The sequence below is a fragment of the Oncorhynchus clarkii genome, chromosome 18 (genome assembly GCF_045791955.1).
Source record: "Oncorhynchus clarkii lewisi isolate Uvic-CL-2024 chromosome 18, UVic_Ocla_1.0, whole genome shotgun sequence".
Classification (NCBI taxonomy): Eukaryota; Metazoa; Chordata; class Actinopteri; order Salmoniformes; family Salmonidae; genus Oncorhynchus; species Oncorhynchus clarkii.
In genome coordinates this window covers 33,319,855-33,337,900 of record NC_092164.1, presented here as the reverse complement: position 1 = coordinate 33,337,900, position 18,046 = coordinate 33,319,855, and the positions used below count along the sequence as shown (strand labels likewise).

General features: G+C 43.3%; 1 protein-coding gene across 16 annotated transcripts in view; it reads right to left on the bottom strand.

The window, feature by feature from the left end:
* LOC139373350 (plectin a) overlaps window positions 1-18,046 on the bottom strand; it is a 178,610-nt gene that overhangs the window by 49,823 nt on the left and 110,741 nt on the right. For 8 of the 16 annotated variants that reach the window (XM_071113779.1, XM_071113778.1, XM_071113764.1 and 5 more), the window contains exon 2: window positions 7,844-7,905. In XM_071113779.1, the coding sequence (XP_070969880.1) occupies window positions 7,844-7,905 (62 nt within the window). Of the gene's footprint in view, window positions 1-833; window positions 849-7,843; window positions 7,906-14,134; window positions 14,412-18,046 lie in introns of those variants that run through there. The other 8 variants (XM_071113766.1, XM_071113775.1, XM_071113780.1 and 5 more) reach the window with 4 other exon arrangements.

Here is an 18,046-nt window from a genome sequence, read left to right as displayed (position 1 = left end):
CCAACTTTTTTGGTTACTGTACCACTAAGTGATATTTGCTCTGGCTGGAGTACCCTTAAAGTACCCCCTCATGTGCATTTGACATGTTCTATGTTCTCATGAGGCTTCTCAAGTACCCCTAGGGGTCCTAGTATCCCTGGTTGGGAACCACTGCCTTAGATGAGTGACCTGAATAGTTTACTTTAAACATTTTGATTTACAGATTGATTGATTTGGGGTGGCAGGTAACCTAGTGGTTAGAGCGTTGGACTAGTAACCAAAAGGTTCCAAGATCGAATCCCCGAGCTGACAAGGTAAAAATCTGTCCTTCTCCCCCTGAACAAGGCAGTTAACCCACTGTTCCTAGGCCGTCATTGTAAGTCTTAACTGACTTGCCTAGTTAAATAAAGGTAAAAATAAAACTACTTGTTTATCTTCTTATCCTAATTTGATATAAACTAATAGCTATGCAACGTATAAAAAGGGTCACACGACCTCCTGCTGTAGCAATTACAGTGACTTTGTCCAAAGTCAAACGTTTCAATGTTTTTGAGAGTTCATTTGATAATAGGGTATCTTTCATATGCCTCCTAATAAAATAGCACTTAGGCCTAAGCAATTCCAGATTGGTTTGATGGGACATGCTCTGGACACTTTACTCTGCAGAGAGGCTGAAGCAGCGATTACATTAGGAAGTTAAGAGAAGAGGGAAAGAGACACAGACAGGACAGAGGTTAGAGATTTAGGTGCCCGGCTAGAACGCCTAAGGAGAGGAGCAGCAAAAGAAACCCATGCAGAAAAGAATGCACGTCCACTCAGCACTCTGAACAGGCTCACAGACCGTCTGCACCTACCTCTGCTCTCCAGTGCTGATGGAAGGATGGAAAGACAGGATGAGAAACGGAGGAGAGGAAAGTAGAATGAGCAAAAAGGTAGACGTTCATTTGACTGACAGTTGGAGAGATGTTAAAAAAGACAGACTGTTTGGGTAAAACACAGTATTGCTGAATGCTTTTGTTTTCGTATCATGCCAATCATATGTAAAATAGTTTGTCAGAGTAAGATGTAGGCACTGAACTTGAATCTATATTTCACCATAGTGAAAAAGACCATAAGAAGAGTGCGGTGTCCCATTTGACTTTGCATGAACAACAGCCCTCAGGAGTGTCTGACAGGCAATGATCCACAACTAGACCTGTGTATCTCTCTCCCAGTTAATCCCATGGTCCTTTTCTGAACAAGGCCCAAACAGCCCGGGGGCAGCCAAAGCCCCGAACCACACAGGTCCACTGCATATACATGAGAGGGATTTCCTTTACAATGGAGTACCAACTCAGGACAACCGTCCCCGTGCCAGAGGATATCTACGCCCCTATCGCATGAATCGCACAGACATTTCACACAGAGTTTGACACACTTGAGTTCACAGGTGAAATACAAAAAGAAGAAGAAGGAAATAGAGACTCCTTACTTTGACTTCTCTGGTTCAGCAATGACATGCAGTACAGCAGACTGCTGGGATGGTTTAGTTAGTTGGTTGATTCCACATTGTTTCAAATATGTGAAGTCCCACATTTTCTGTTCACTGACACAGTCCCTATAAACAGTATATTCCACCCTCTTCTGAGGAGGGTGGGATAGCAGCAGCAACTGTCCATCCATACTGTATGAGGCCCATAGAGTCCCTTGCTAGGGACCTCAGCATTTACTGAGAGTAACATAAACATCTCTCCAATAGAAACGAATTGAAAACTCTGTAATGTGTCCCAGTAGCCAGAAACCCTCAGGGGTCCATCACCTCCACCCTGGTGCTCTCTCGCTCAGTCTGCCCACTGCAGGGCTACGTCCCAAATACCACCCTATTCTCTATATTGTGCACTACTTTTGAGCTGTGCCCTATGGGTCCGGGTCCAAAGTAGCGCACTATATAGGGAACAGGGTGCCATTTGGGACGCACATTACAGCCCCAGAAGCCAGACTGTCTGTGGGCCAGATGTGTGCGGAACATGACCCATGCCCAAAACTCCAGCCCGCCTTGCTCTCCTTCATAGAGCTAAAGCGAGACCAGATGCTTGTGACTCATTCCCACACATAGCACAGAAATAGCATGCGTGTACGTACTGCCATTGTGCTGAGAACAAAATCAAAACTGGTACGAAAATATGTTTTTAGCACAAGTAGGGTGTATATTTTCCACGCAGCTCCAAATCTTATTTGGGAGACGATGTGAGTCACAATGGAAATGTATGGTGCATATCCATATTTTCCAGTAAAAGTACAGTGGTTTCCCAAGTCTTTTTTATGTAAACCAAGCTTCTGTTTGAGGAATGCCTGATGATTCATACTATTAATACAGCGCCACAGGCCTGTGTTTTCCTCTTCTTGCCATAGACACTACAACAACAAGCAACCAAAAATATGTTTTTGTGACTGCCACTATAGAAATATGACAGTGGCCTGCATGGGAACCATTGTACAGGCTCTCTAGGACATCTCAGGCCATCCGAGGTCCTTTCACTTATCTACAGTTATCGTTAAGTAGACCCCTAATAGTCTGCACTTAACAAACTGCTCAAGCAGTGATAATTGTAGTAACGGATGGATGCAGTAATTTGGCCATTGGCATCGTTATACAGTATCATTATGGTACCGTCTACATCAAAAGTAGATTCAGAGATGGACGGTTGGACAGAACATCAAATATTTGACCAAATTTGCTTCTAATCAACCTAATGGTCAACATTTGTTTTTTTCCTATCTTGCCGTTTTCAAAGTCGCTATCATGTGAACAGCTGTGGGCTTTGAGTGAACCAAGATGAGTCAAAAAACTTGCTGTAATTGCAGCAATGAAATAAAAAAAACTATTTCCTGCTCATATGATCAATTGATGCATTTTCAAAAGCTTTTGTTCAACAGTTTGCCAAGAGGCAGAGAGCATGCATTAGCAAGAAGCTTTGCACCGCGTGCCCTCCAGTCAGTCAGAGTAGCGACTCATAACAGAAACATTAATCTGCGGCCACTGACAGAAAACAAGGCCCTCTGGCTATGTCCCAAATGGCACCCTATTACCTATATAGTGCTCTACTTTTGACTAGGGCATTCGGAAAGTATTCAGACACCCTGACTTTTTCCACATTTTGTTACGTTACAATCTTATTCTAAAATTGATTCAATTATGTATTTTCTCATTAATCTACACACAACACCACATAATGATGACGTTAAAACAGCTATTTTAGAAATGTTTGCAAATGTATTAAAAATAACAAACAGAAGTACCTTATTTGCAGAAGTATTCAGACCCTTTGCAATGAGACTCAAAATTGAGCTCAGGTGCATCCTGTTTCCATTGATCATCCTTGAGATGTTTCTAAAACTTGATTGGAGTCCACCTGTGGTAAATTCAATTGATTGGACATGATTTGGAAAGGTACACACCTGTCCATATAAGATCCCACAGTTGACAGTGCATGTCAGAGCAAAAACCAAGCCATGATCTGGTGAAGGGTACCAAAACGTATCTGCAGCATTGAAGGTCCCCAAGAACACAGTGGCCTCCATCATTCTTAAATTTAAGAAGTTTAAAACACCAAGACTCATCCTTGACCTGGGGGAGAAGGGCCTTGGTCAGGGAGGTGACCAAGAACCCGGTGGTCACTCTGACGGAGCTCCAGAGTTCCTCTGTGGAGATGGGAGAACCTACCAGAAGGACAACCATCTATGCAGCACTCCACCAATCAGGCCTTTATGATAGAGTGGCCAGACAGAAGCCACTCCTCAGTAAAAAGGCACATGACAGCCCACTTGAAGTTTGCCAACCGGACTCAGACTATGAGAAACAAAATTCTTTGGTCTGATGAAACCAAGATTGAACTCTTTGGCCTGAATGCCAAGCATCACGTCTGGAGGAAACCTGGTACCATCCCTATGGTGAAGCATGGTGGTGGCAGCATCATGCTGTGGGGATGTTTTTCAGTGGCAGGGGACTGGGAGACTAGTCAGGATCAAGGGAAAGATGAACAGAGCAAAGTACAGAGAGGTCTTGATGAATACCTGTTCCAGAGCGCTCAGGAATTCAGACTGGGGCAAAGGTTCTCCTTTCAACAGGACAATGACCGTAAGCACACAGCAAAGACAGTGCAGGAGTAGCTTCGGGACAAGTCTCAATGTCCTTGAGTGGCCCACCCAGAGCCCGGACTTGAACCCACTTGAACACCTCTGGAGAGACCTGAAAATAGCTGTGCAGCAACGCTCCCCATCCAACCTGACAGAGCTTGAGAGGATCTGCAGAGAAGAATGGGAGACTCCCCAAATACAGGTGTGCCAATCTTGTAGTGTCATTCCCAAGAAGACTCAAGGCTGTAAGCGCTGCCAAAGGTGCTTCAACAAATGGTCTGAATACTTATGTACAGTACCAGTCAAAACTTTGGACACACACACATTTTTCTTTATTTTTAAAAAATGTCTACATTGTAGAATAATAGTGAAGACATCAAAACTATGAAATAACACATATGGAAACCTGTAGTAACCAAAAATGTGTTAAACCTAAAAAAGATTTTATATTTGAGATTCTTTAAACTAGCCACCCTTTGCCTTGATGACAGCTTTGCACACTCTTGGCATTCTCTTAACCAGCTTCATTAGGTAGTCACCTGGATTGCATTTCAATTAACAGGTGTGCCTTGTTAAAAGTACATTTGTGGAATTTATTTCCTTCTTAATGCATTTGAGCCAATCAGTTGGATTGTGACAAGGTAGGGGTGGTATACAGAAGATAGCCCTATTTGGTAAAAGACCAAGTCCATATTATGGCAAGAACAGCTCACATAAGCAAAGAGAAATGGCAATCCATCATTACTTTAAGACATGAAGGTCAGTCAGTCAGACAATTTCAAGAACTTTGAAAGTTTCTTCAAGTGCAGTCGCAAAAACCATCAAGCGCTATGATGAAACTGTCGCTCATGAGAAACGCCACAGGAAAGGAAGACCCAGAGTTACCTCTGCTGCAGAGGATAAGTTCATTAGAGTTGTCAGCCTCAGAAACTGCTGGTCAAATAAATGCTTCACAGAGTTCAAGTAACAGACAAATCTCAACGTTAACTATTCAGAGGAGACTGTGAATCAAGCCTTCATGGTCGAATTGCTGCAAAGAAATCACTACTAAAGGACACCAATAACAAGAAGAGACTTGCTTGGCCAAGACACACGAGCAGGTGGAAATCTGTCCTTTGGTCTGATGAGTCCAACTTTGATATTTGTGTACCACCTGCCGTGTCTTTGTGAGACACCGAGTAGGAGAACGGATGATCTTCTCCCTCTGTGAAGCATGAAGGAGCAGCTGTGATGGTGTGGGGGTGCTTTGCTGGTGACACTGTCTGTGATTTATTTATAATTCAAGGCACACTTAACCAGCATGGCTACCACAGCATTCTGCAGCGATATGCCATCCCATCTGGTTTGCACTTAGTGGGACTATCATTTGTTTTCCAACAGGACAATGACCAAAAAGACACCTCCAGGCTGTGTAAGGGCTATTTGACCAAGGAGGAGAGTGATGGAGTGCTGCATCAGATGATCCGGCCTCTACAATCATCTGACCTAAACCAAATTAAGATGGTTTGGGATGATTTGGACCGCAGAGTGAAGGAAAAGGAACCAACAAGTGCTGAGCATATGTGGGAACTCCTTCAAGACTGTTTGAAAAGCATTCCAGATGACTACCTCATGATTTGCTGCTTCAGTGTCCCTAGATATTTTTTGTCAGATGTTACTATGGAATACTGAAGTATAATTACAAGCATTTCATAAGTGTCAAAGGCTTTTATTGACAATTACATGAAGTTGATGCAAAGAGTCCATATTTGCAGTGTTGACCCTTCTTTTTCAAGACCTCTGCAATCAGCCCTGGCATGCTGTCAATTAACTTCTGGGCCACATCCTGACTGATGGCAGCCCATTCTTGCATAATCAACGCTTGAAGTTTGTCAGAATTTGTGCGTTATTGTTTGTCCACCCGCCTATTAAGGATTGACCACAAGTTCTCAACGGGATTAAGGTCTGGGGAGTTTCCTGGCCATGGACCCAAAATATCGATGTTTTGTTCCCCGAGCCACTTAGTTATCACTTTTGCCTTATGGCAAGGTGCTCCGTCACGCTGGAAAAGGCACTGTTCGTCATTGTTCCTGGATGGCTGAAAGAAGTTGCTCTCGGAGGATGTGTTGGTACCATTCTTCATTCATGGCTGTGTTCTTAGGCAAAATTGTGAGTGAGCCCACTCCCTTGGCTGAGATGCAACCCCACACATGAATGGTCTCAGGATGCTTTACTGTTGGCATGAAACAGGACTGCTGGTAGCGCTCACCTTGTCTTCTCCGGACAAGCTTTTTTCCGGATGCCCCAAACAATCGGAAAGGGAAGTCAGTGAAAATAACTTTACCCCAGTCCTCAGCAGTCCAATCCCTGTACCTTTTGTAGAATATCAGTCTGTTTCTGATGTTTTTCCTGGAGAGAAGTGGCTTCTTTGCTGCCCTTCTTGACACCAGGCCATTCTCCAAAAGTCTTTGCCTCACTGTGCGTGCAGATGCCTGTTGCCATTCCTGAGCAAGCTCTGAACTGGTGGTGCCCCAATCCTGCAGCTGAATCAACTTTAGGAGACGGTCCTGGCGCTTGCTGGACTTTCTTGGGCGCCCTGAAGCCTTCTTCACAACATTTGAACCGCTCTCCTTGAAGTTCTTGATGATCCGATAAATGGTTGATTTAGGTGTAATCTTACTGGCAGCAATATCCTTGCCTGTGAAGCCCTTTTTGTGCAAAGAAATGATGACGGCACGTGTTTCCTTGCAGGTAACCATGGTTGACAGAGGAAGAACAATGATTCCAAGCACCCTCCTTTTGAAGCTTCCAGTCTGTTATTCGAACTCAATCAGCATGACAGAGTGATCTCCAGCCTTGTCCTCGTCAACACTCACACCTGTGTTAACGAGAGAATCACTGACCTGATGTCAGCTTGCAATTCATCTGATCACTCTCCATAGCATTCTGGAGTATATGCAAATTGCCATCATACAAACTGCGGTAGCAGACTTTGTGAAAATGTATATCTGTGTCATTCTCTAAACTTTTGGCCACGACTGTACATGATTCCATATGTGTTATTTCATAGCTTTGATTTCTTCACTATTATTCTACAAAAATAGTAAATAGAAAATAGTAAAAATAAAGAAAAACTCTTGAATGAGTAGGTGTGTCCAAACTTTTAACTGGTACTGTAAGTGTGATATTTCAGTTTTTTAAAATTAATTAGCAAAAAAAAAAATCACAAACCTGTTTTTGCTTTGTTATTGTGGGGTATTGTGTGTAGGTTGATGAGGGGGGAAAAACAATTAAATACATTTTAGAATAGGGCTCTAACATAACAAAATGTTTCTGAATGCACTGTATAGGGAATAGGGTGCCAGTTGGGATGCACACACTATCTTTACCATGTAATGAGTAAACCTTCTCTAATATTTTAGCAGCATATCCTATTCCAGTTGAGAATGTAATTCATCTATCCAGATCAGAGCCACAGAACACAATCACTTAGTTGAAAGTGATTTCCTCAATGAGCCTCTAAACTGGTATGTTGTCCTGTGTATCACATATGTATGTGCACTGCAATGTTATAACTCCCTTGTAGCTGCTTTCCTACAAAATTGCTGAATGAATTATGGACCCCAATAAAATACACGGATGAGATGACCACATTGAATATCAATGAGCTGAATCTAGTTGTACATGTTTTTTTGGGGAACACCCCATTACAGCTTTGGTTATTGTCAAGTTTAGAGTAGATGTGAGGTGTTATATGTCCTCATCTTACCTTCATTAAGTGCTTGTTGACCCATTTTGTGAAGGTCTTCTTCTGTACCCGGTCCCGTTCATCTATGGGACAGAGAGAAAGTGATGGTCAATATCAACAGCATGCAGAGACTCAACTTCAAATAAGAGACCAAGAGTTATATAGCTACAGAATTCTGTCGTCTGTGAGGTAATGTCTATGGGGATCACAAAAAGTGTGGATAGTTCATACAGTTAAGTGGGGTGGTATGCTCACATTCATAACACATTTGTCCCAAGTGCTGGATCAGAGAGGACAATAATGTAGAACAAAAAAAGTGTAACATAAGATGGGTGAGGGGGAGTACTTTACAGTGTTACCATTTGCTGCTCAACTGGGAAGAGCATCCTCCCTGAGTAATACCGTTCTCAGGTCTGTGTTTGATTCCACCGTGTGATTACTAACTCTAGGGGACTGTCAACGCATGTCTGATTATGGGCAAGAGTGAAAACTGTCCTGCTATCACTATCCACATCTACCAGCAGCAGACATGAGTAGTATCAGTACCTTCCGGCGCCGACAGAGATGGCCGCCTCGCTTCGCGTTCCTAGGAAACTATGCAGTTTTTTGTTCTTGTACGTGTAATTTCTTACATTGGTACCCCAGGTAATCGTAGGTTTCATTACATACAGTCGGGAAGAACTACTGAATATAAGAGCAACGTTCACTCTCGATCAGTACGACCAGGAATATGACTTTCCCGAAGCAGATCCTGTGTTCTGCCTTCCACCCAGGACAACGGAATGGATCCCAGCCTGCGACCCAAAACAAAGACGTCGAAAAAGAGGGAAACGAAGCGGTCTTCTGGTCAGGCTCCAGAGACGGGCACATCGCACACCTCTCCCTAGCATACTTCTCACCAATGTCCAGTCTCTTGACAACAAGGTTGATGAAATCCGAGCAAGGGTAGCATTCCAGAGGGACATCAGAGACTGTAACGTTCGTTGCTTCACGGAAACATGGCTCACTTGAGAGACGCTAACGGAATCGGTGCAGCCAGCTGGTTTCTTCACGCATCGCGCCGATAGAAACAAACATCTTTCTGGTAAGAAGAGGGGCGGGCGCGTATGCCTTATGATTAACGAGACGTGGTGTGACCACAATAACATACAGGAACTCAAGTCCTTCTGTTCACCTGACTTCGATTATAATCACAGCCGTATATTTCCCCCCCCCCCCAAGCAGACACATCGATGGCCCTGAACAAACTTTAGTTGACTTTTTGCACACTGGAAACCACATATCCTGAGGCTGCATTCATTGTAGCTGGGGATTTTAACAAGGCTAATCTGAAAACAAGACTCCCTAAATTGGATCAGAAAATCGATTGTGCAACCAGGGCTGGTAAAACCTTGGATCATTGCTATTCTAACTTCCGCGATGCATATAAGGCCCTCCCCCGCCCTCCTTTCGGAAAAGCTGACCACGACTCCATTTTGTTGCTTCCTGCCTACAGACAGAAACTAAAACAAGAACGCTGGTCCGACCAATCTGATTCCACGCTTCAAGACTGCTTCGATCACGCGGACTGGGATATGTTCCGCATTGCGTCCAACAACAACATTGACGAATACGCTGATTCGGTGAGCGACTTCATTAGAAAGTGCATTGATGATGTCGTTCCCATAGCAACGATTAAAACATTCCCAAACCAGAAACCGTGGATTGATGGCAGCATTCGCGTGAAACTGAAAGCGCGAACCACTGCTTTTAACCAGGGAAAGGTGACCGGAAACATGACCGAATACAAACAGTGTAGCTATTCCCTCCACAAGGCAATCAAACAAGCTAAGCGTCAGTACAGAGACAAAGTAGAGTCACAATTCAACGGCTCAGACACAAGAGGTATGTGGTAGGGTCTACAGTCAATCACGGATTACAAAAAGAAAACAAGCCCCGTCACTGACCAGGATGTCTTGCTCCCAGGCAGACTAAATAACTTTTTTGCTCGCTTTGAGGACAATACAGTGCCACTGACACGGCCCGCAACCAAAACCGGCGGACTCTCCTTCACTGCAGCCGACGTGAGGAAAACATTTAAACGTGTTAACCCTCACAAGGCTGCAGGCCCAGACGGCATCCCCAGCCGCGTCCTCAGAGCATGCGCAGACCAGCTGTCTGGTGTGTTTACGGACATATTCAATCAATCCTTATCCCAGTCTGCTGTTCCCACATGTTCAAGAGGGCCCCCATTGTCACTGTTCCCAAGAAAGCTAACGTAACTGAGCTAAACGACTACCGCCCCGTAGCACTCACTTCCGTCATCATGAAGTGCTTTGAGAGACTAGTCAAGGACCATATCACCTCCACCCTACCTGACACCCTAGACCACTCCAATAAGCTTACCGCCCAAATAGGTCCACAGACGATGCAATTTCAACCACACTGCCCTAACCCATCTGGACAAAGGAATACCTATGTGAGAATGCTGTTCATTGACAACAGCTCAGCATTTAACACCATAGTACCCTCCAAACTCGTCATCAAGCTCGAGGACCTGGGTCTCGACCCCGCCCTGTGCAACTGGGTACTGGACTTCCTGACGGGCCGCCCCCAGGTGGTGAGGGTAGGTAACAACATCTCCACCCCGCTGATCCTCAACACTGGGGCCCCACAAGGGTGCGTTCTGAGCCCTCTCCTGTACTCTCTGTTCACCCATGACTGCGTGGCCATGCACGCCTCCAACTCAATCATCAAGTTTGCGGACAACACTACAGTGGTAGGCTTGATTACCAACAACGACGAGACGGCCTACAGGGAGGAGGTGAGGGCCCTCGGAGTGTGGTGTCAGGAAAATAACCTCACACTCAACGTCAACAAAACGAAGGAGATGATTGTGGACTTCAGGAAACAGCAGAGGGAGCACCCCACTATCCACATCGACGGGACAGTAGTGGAGAGGGTAGTAAGCTTTAAGTTCCTCGGTGTACACATCACAGACAAACTGAATTGGTCCACCCACACAGACAGAGTCGTGAAGAAGGCGCAGCAGCGCCTCTTCAACCTCAGGAGGCTGAAAAAATTTGGCTTGTCACCAAAAGCACTCACAAACTTCTACAGATGCACAATCGAGAGCATCCTGTCGGGCTGTATCACCGCCTGGTACGGCAACTGCTCCGCCCACAACCGTAAGGCTCTCCAGAGGGTAGTGAGGTCTGTACAACGCATCACCGGGGGCAAACTACCTGCCCTCCAGGACACCTACACCACCCGATGTCACAGGAAGGCCAAAAAGATCATCAATGACAACAACCACCCCAGCCACTGCCTGTTCACCCCGCTATCATCCGGAAGGCGAGGTCAGTACAGGTGCATCAAAGCAGGGACCGAGAGATTGAAAAAGAGCTTCCATCTCAAGGCCATCGGACTGTTAAACAGCCACTACTAATATTGAGTGGCTGCTGCCAACACACTGACTCAACTCCAGCCACTTTAATAATGGGAATTGATGGAAATTGATGGAAAATATATCACTAGCCACTTTAAACAATGCTACTTAATATAATGTTTACATACCCTACATTACTCATCTCATATGTATATACTGTACCCTATATCATCTACTGCATCTTTATGTAATACATGTATCACTAGCCACTTTAAACTATGCCACTTTGTTTACATACCCTACATTACTCATCTCATATGTATATACTGTACTCGATACCATCTACTGCATCTTGCCTATGCCGTTCTGTACCATCACTCCTTCATATATCTTTATGTACATATTCTTTATCCCTTTACACTTGTGTGTATAAGGTAGTAGTTTGGAAATGTTAGGTTAGATTACTCGTTGGTTATTACTGCATTGTCAGAACTAGAAGCACAAGCATTTCGCTACACTCGCATTAACATCTGCTATACCATGTGTATGTGACAAATACATTTGATTTGATTTGTATAATGTTTTCCACACAGCCTAACAAGGCACCTGATCCAAGCCTGGCAAGTCCAATGCCAAAGCAACCCAACTCTCACTTCCCTATTCAGTCTCATTCTGTACAGTAACGCAGCATTAAGATTATACAGTATAATACAGTATCTATGGTTGAACTATAGAGACGGCTTGAGAAAGTAAACATGGAGTACAACTCAACTGTATCAAAACACAGCCTAGCATGGGAATTTAAGCTATTATTCCTTCATAAGCCATCTGTGACTTGAGAAACAGAGTTTGATTTCATCCTCAGGATAAGCTCTTAGATCAAAGCCGATGTTGTGTGACAATGAGAAAGAACAGAACAATGTCAGGGACTGGTGAGTCATGGGGCAGGGAAACAGAGGAGAGGATGTGCCCCACCAATGCCAAATCCCTTTACTGGTACTGCCTGTGAGTCACACATGCATGGCGTCTTGGAAAAACTGCACCAACACAGAAGTGGCATCGTGAGGCACCACACACAAGCTTTCCTGTCGTGCCAATGCAGCATCCCCATGGTAGGCAGCCAAGTCAAATCCTCCTCAGTTATGTTTTTAACAGTAAGGCTACATCCAATTGGCACTCTATTCCCTATATAGTGCACTACTTTTGACCAGGACCCATAGGAATCTGGTCAACGGTAGTGCACTATACAGGGAATTTGCGACACAGACTAAGAGTTCCACTGCTGTGACACCGACTATGATCTACAGAAGCAAAGGTCAAGGTGTAACTGAAAAAACCCAAAAACATTCCAGTTCAAAAAATAGCAATGGGAACTTAAATCCATTTTATCCTGATTGTGTGTTCTTGGTTGAAAAGCTCATATACAGTCTGGAACACTTTACTCCGAGACATGGCTATAGCCTTTCCTAGTCTGGGAAACTGAAACAAGGGTTAAAGTTAAGGGTTAGCCTTTCCTAGTCTGAGATACTGAAACAAGGGTTAAAGTTAAGGGTTTGCCTTTCGTAGTCTGGGAAACTGAAACAAGGGTTAAAGTTAAGGGTTAGCCTTTCCTAGTCTGAGAAACTGAAACAAGGGTTAAAGTTGAGGGTTAGCCTTTCCTAGTCTGAGATACTGAAACAAGGGTTTAAGTTAAGGGTTAGCCTTTCCTTGTCTGAGAAACAGACTGAGGTTAGATTAATTGGGAAGGTATCCGATCTCCTTCAAAACCTTCATAGTTTACTCCTACTGCCATAGTAATATATAGTGCTCTCAAAAACAGCCAGACAATTTTTATTGGTCTATTCTCTCAGCAAACATGTATTTAGCAGTGGTGGAAAAAGTATACAATTGTCATACTTGAGTAAAAGTAAAGATACCTTAATAGAAAATGACTCAAGTAAAAGTGAAAGTCACCCAGTAAAATACTACTTGAATAAAAGTCTACAAGTATTTGGTTTTAAATATACTTAAGTATCAATAGTAAATGTAATTGCTAAAATATACTTAAGTATCAAAAGTAAAAGTATAAATCATTTCTAATTGCTTATATTAAGCAAACCAGACGGCATCATTTTATATAAATGTTTTATTTACAGATAGCCAGGGGCACATTCCATCACATAATTTACAAATGAGTGTGTTTAATTAATCTGACAGATCAGAGGCAGTATGGATGACCAGATATGTTCTCTTGTTAAGTGCGTAAATTTGACCATTTTCCTGTCCCGCTAAGCATTGAAAATGTAACGTGTACTTTTGGGTGTCAGTGAAAATGTATGAAGTAAAAAGTACATTGTTTTCTTTGGGAATGTAGTGAAGTAAAAGTAAAAATAGTCAAAAATATAAATAGTAAAGATACCACAAAAAAAAAGTATATTTACTTAAGTACTTTACACCACTGGTATTTAGTTATGGTCCACAACCTTATGTTTCAATTGGCTTGTCCTAAAGTAATCTGCTAAAGAAAACTTGAGTGACACTTTAATAAACCAATAAGGCTGGACAAAGCCAGTGACACATAAAGGGGTGTGACATAACATGGCAGTGCTGTGACAGTAATGGACAATGCCTCTGTTTGTATATTTCACTTACATGAAACAAACTAACTTGGACTAGTTGTTTATAATTACATAGACCAAAACTGTCATATCTGCCGACAGTTGGGTAATCGCAGGTAATCCTACGCAATACAATCTCACAAGCGAAAGCTAAATATTTCAACACAGTCACATAATTTGAGGAAATCATAACTCGGGAAAAAACATCAGTTACTCAATCAAATAAAAGCTCAATAAAGTGAAGCATTTCAACCAGATGAGACCAAGCAAAAATCTGTCTTTCTTTTTGATAAAAATGAAAACTCCAACTAGACTAGTCAAAACTATTAGACACCATGATAATTCTACCTTTCCTTCCATCGGTGGCCTTGAGCATCCCCTGATAGTAGTATCCGTCAGTGAAGACCCTGTCACTCCCCACACTGTCACTGGAGTAGGTTCTGTAAACCGGCTGCATTGACATCCCACTGTCAGGTAGGTGCAGTTAACTCAGAGAAGTAACAGTAACAAAAACAGTTTGTAAGGTTACTCTGTCTAGTCTCTGAGACTTCTGCTTCTCCTTACTGCTCAAAACGCTGCTTCATAAAGAGCGTGTAGTCAAGTGGGTGTGTTCTAGCCCAAGACTGTCCCTGCACATGCCTTCTCTCCCCTTTATCCCTCTCTCTTTCCCCTCTCTGTTCTCACTCTCTTGAGACTTTTTTTCCTCTTGCTTTTGCAAAATGCATGCCTGCAGGCTACAATGTCAGGGCCCGTCATTCACTGCTCTGTGTTGTGTGTATTGAAAGGGAACATCCCATATCCTTCCAGCCCAGCCCACCCTGGCCAAACCTCTGCCTAGCTGGGCACCTCCCTGAGGGAACAGATGAGGAGGCTTACAGCTAGACAGAACCACAGGTTTCCCCCTGGAAGAAATGTTTTTGTTAAAAGCGCCATAGAAATAATTGTGAAGGTTTCGTATTCATACACAGTTTTCATGAAAATACTGATGCGCTTCACCTGCAAGGTATTCTGCTTAATCCTATTCCAACGACTTGACAAACTTTCACAGGACAGCCAAAAGAGCATTTGATTTTCTAAGTTTGCAAACAGGAGCAGAAAAACAGCAAACAGTCAACGGACGAAAAACAATCCTAGATGAGTGGACGTTCCCCTACTCTTACTCATGAAGGAAAGGTTTAGGAATGAATGCTATTCAATGACTACAGCTCAGCGTTCAACACAACAATACCCTCAAAGCTCATCACTAAGCTGACGATCCTGGGACTAAACACCTCACCTCACCAACTAACTAGAATGTTCCAAACACACCAAGGCAGTCGTGAAGAGGGCACGACAAAGCCTTTTCCCCCTCAGGAAACTGAAAATATTTGGCATGGGTCCTCAGATCCTCAAAAGGTTTTACAGCTGCAACATCGAGAGCATCACTACCTGGTATGGCAATTGCTTGGCCTCCGACCGCAAGGAACTACAGAGAGTAGTGTGTACCGTCCAGTACATCACTGGGGCTAAGCTGTCTGCCATCCAGGACCTCTACACCAGGCAGTGTCAGAGGAAGGCGCAAAAAATAGTCAAAGACCCCAGCCACCCCAGTCATAGACTGTTCTCTCTACTACCACATGGAAAGTGGTACCGGAGTGCCAAGTCTAGGGTGAAAAGGCTTCTCAACAGTTTTTACACCCAAGCCATAAGACTCCTGAACAGGTAATCAAATGGCTACCAGGACTATTTGCATTGTGTCTCCCCCCAACCCCTCTTTTATGCTATGCTACTCTCTGTTCATCATACTGTATATGCATAGTCACTAACCATATCTACATGTACATACTACCTCAATCAGCCTGACTAACCGGTGTCTGTATCTAGCCTCGCTACTACTATTTTTCACTGTCTTTTTCCTGTTGTTTTATTTCTTCACAGTTCTTCACTTCATAGTAACAGTCCACTAGAATCTGCTATAGCCACTCAGGGCTCCATGTGTTCTGGCCAGTGGTAAGTGTGTGGTGAGAGAGAGGAAGAGTGTACATGCAACTAAAACTACCACAGCCCACGCTGAATGAAAGGCCTGTATTATAGCAGACCAGACCAGGGTATAGTACAAGGCAATGGAAATAAGTCATCAGGCAATACATCAAATGGCACAATCACAAGGGAACCCTTAATTATGAACGGTCTGTTTCCATCAGTACAGAATTAGAGGGAAACCTCCATCAAGAAATGTTTTCATCAAGGAATCAGTACACAGTGGAGGGTTGACTCGGAGCAGACTCCAAGTCTGTGTCCCAAATACCACCCTATTCCTTATATAAGGAAGCCAGTGTCTGAATTTAATGGAGGACATCAAAACAATAGTGTTTTGGTGCTGTGAGTGTGCCTCACTAGATAAAAACATCCCATATGTCCATAACTAACAAATGTATATATCTGGTGAAAGTTGAAACTGGACATGGACTTCACTCAGAAGACAGTTATGATGATTTGGAAGGGTCAAGGCAATAGCACAAGTCCAGGCAGACATGCTAGCGGGCAGCAGAAAGCCCCCTTCTCAGGTCTCCACAGGTTTCTTGCATAGCACCCAAATACCTCTTACACCTTCAACCCTCTAGACCATACATATTTCTCTTTCAAAGGGGACATTTTGATCATGAAGATGATCATGAAGATGAGCAGAGAGAATACTTTGGATGCCTGCTTAAGACACTGGCTTGTTTGGGCTTGAGTAGTGGGAAGTGATGACACTGCTCTTCTGCCAAGTCCTGTATCTCCGCAGGGCAGGTAAACATAGAAAGCATGAAAAGAGCATATACAGTTGAAGTCGGAAGTTTACATCCACTTAGGTTGGAGTCATTAAAACTTGTTTTTCAAACACTTCACAAGTTTCTTGTTAACAAACTATAGTTTTGGCAAGTCGGTTAGGACATCTACTTTGTGCACGACACAAGTAATTATTTAACTTATAATTCACTGTATCACAATTCCAGTGGGTCAGAAGTTTACATACACTAAGTTGACTGCCTTTAAACAGTTTGGAAAATTCCAGAATATGATGTCATGGCTTTAGAATCTTCTGATAGGCTAATTGACATCATTTGAGTCAATTGGAGGTGTACCTGTAGATGTATTTCAAGGCCTACCTTCAAACTCAGTGCCTCTTTGCTTGACATCATAGGAAAAACAAAATAAATCAGCCAAGACTTCAGACATAGAAATTGTAGACGTCCACAAGTCTGGTTCATCCTTGGGAGAAATTTCCAAAACGCCTGAAGGTACCACGTTCATCTGTACAAACAATAGTATGCAAGAATAAGCACCATGGGACCAAGCATTCGTTATACCGTTCAGGAAGGAGACACATTCTGTCACCTAGAGATGAACGTACTTTGGTGCGAAAAGTGCAAATCAATCCCAGAACAACAGCAAAGGTCCTTGTGAAGATGCTGGAGGAAACAGGTACAAATGTATCTATATCCACAGTAAAACGAGTCCTACATCGACATAACCTGAAAGGCCGCTCAGCAAGGAAGAAGCCACGGCTCCAAAACCGCCATAAAAAAGCCAGACTACAGTTTGCAACTGCACATGGGACAAAGATCGTACTTTTTGGAGAAATGTCCTCTGGTCTGATGAAACAAAAATAGAACTGTTTGGCCATAATGACCATCGTTATATTTGGAGGAAAAAGGGGGATGCTTGCAAGCCGAAGTACACCATCCCAACTGTGAAGCATGGGGGTGGCAGCATCATGTTTGTGGGAGTGCTTTGCTGCAGGAGGGACTGGTGCAGTTCACAAAATAGATGACATCATGAGGTAGGAAAATTACGTGGATATATTGAAGCAACATCACAAGACATCAGTCAGGAACTTAAAGCTTGGTCGCAAATGGGTCTTCCAAATGGACAAAGTCAAGGTATTAGAGTGGCCATCACAAAGCCCTGACCACAATCCTATAGAAAATGTGTGGGTAGAACTGAAAAAGGGTTTGCGAGCTAGGCCTACAAACCTGACTCAGTCACACCAGCTCTGTCAGGGGTAATGGGCCAAAATTCATCCAACTTATTGTGGAAAGCTTGTGGAAGGCTACCCGAAACATTTGACCCAAGTTAAACAATTTAAAGGCAATGCTACCAAATACTAATTGAGTGTACATAAACTTCTGACAACTGAGAATGTGATGAAAGAAATTAAAGCTGAAATAAATCATTATCTCTACTATTATTCTGACATTTCACATTGTTAAAATAAAGTGGTGATCCTAACTAAAC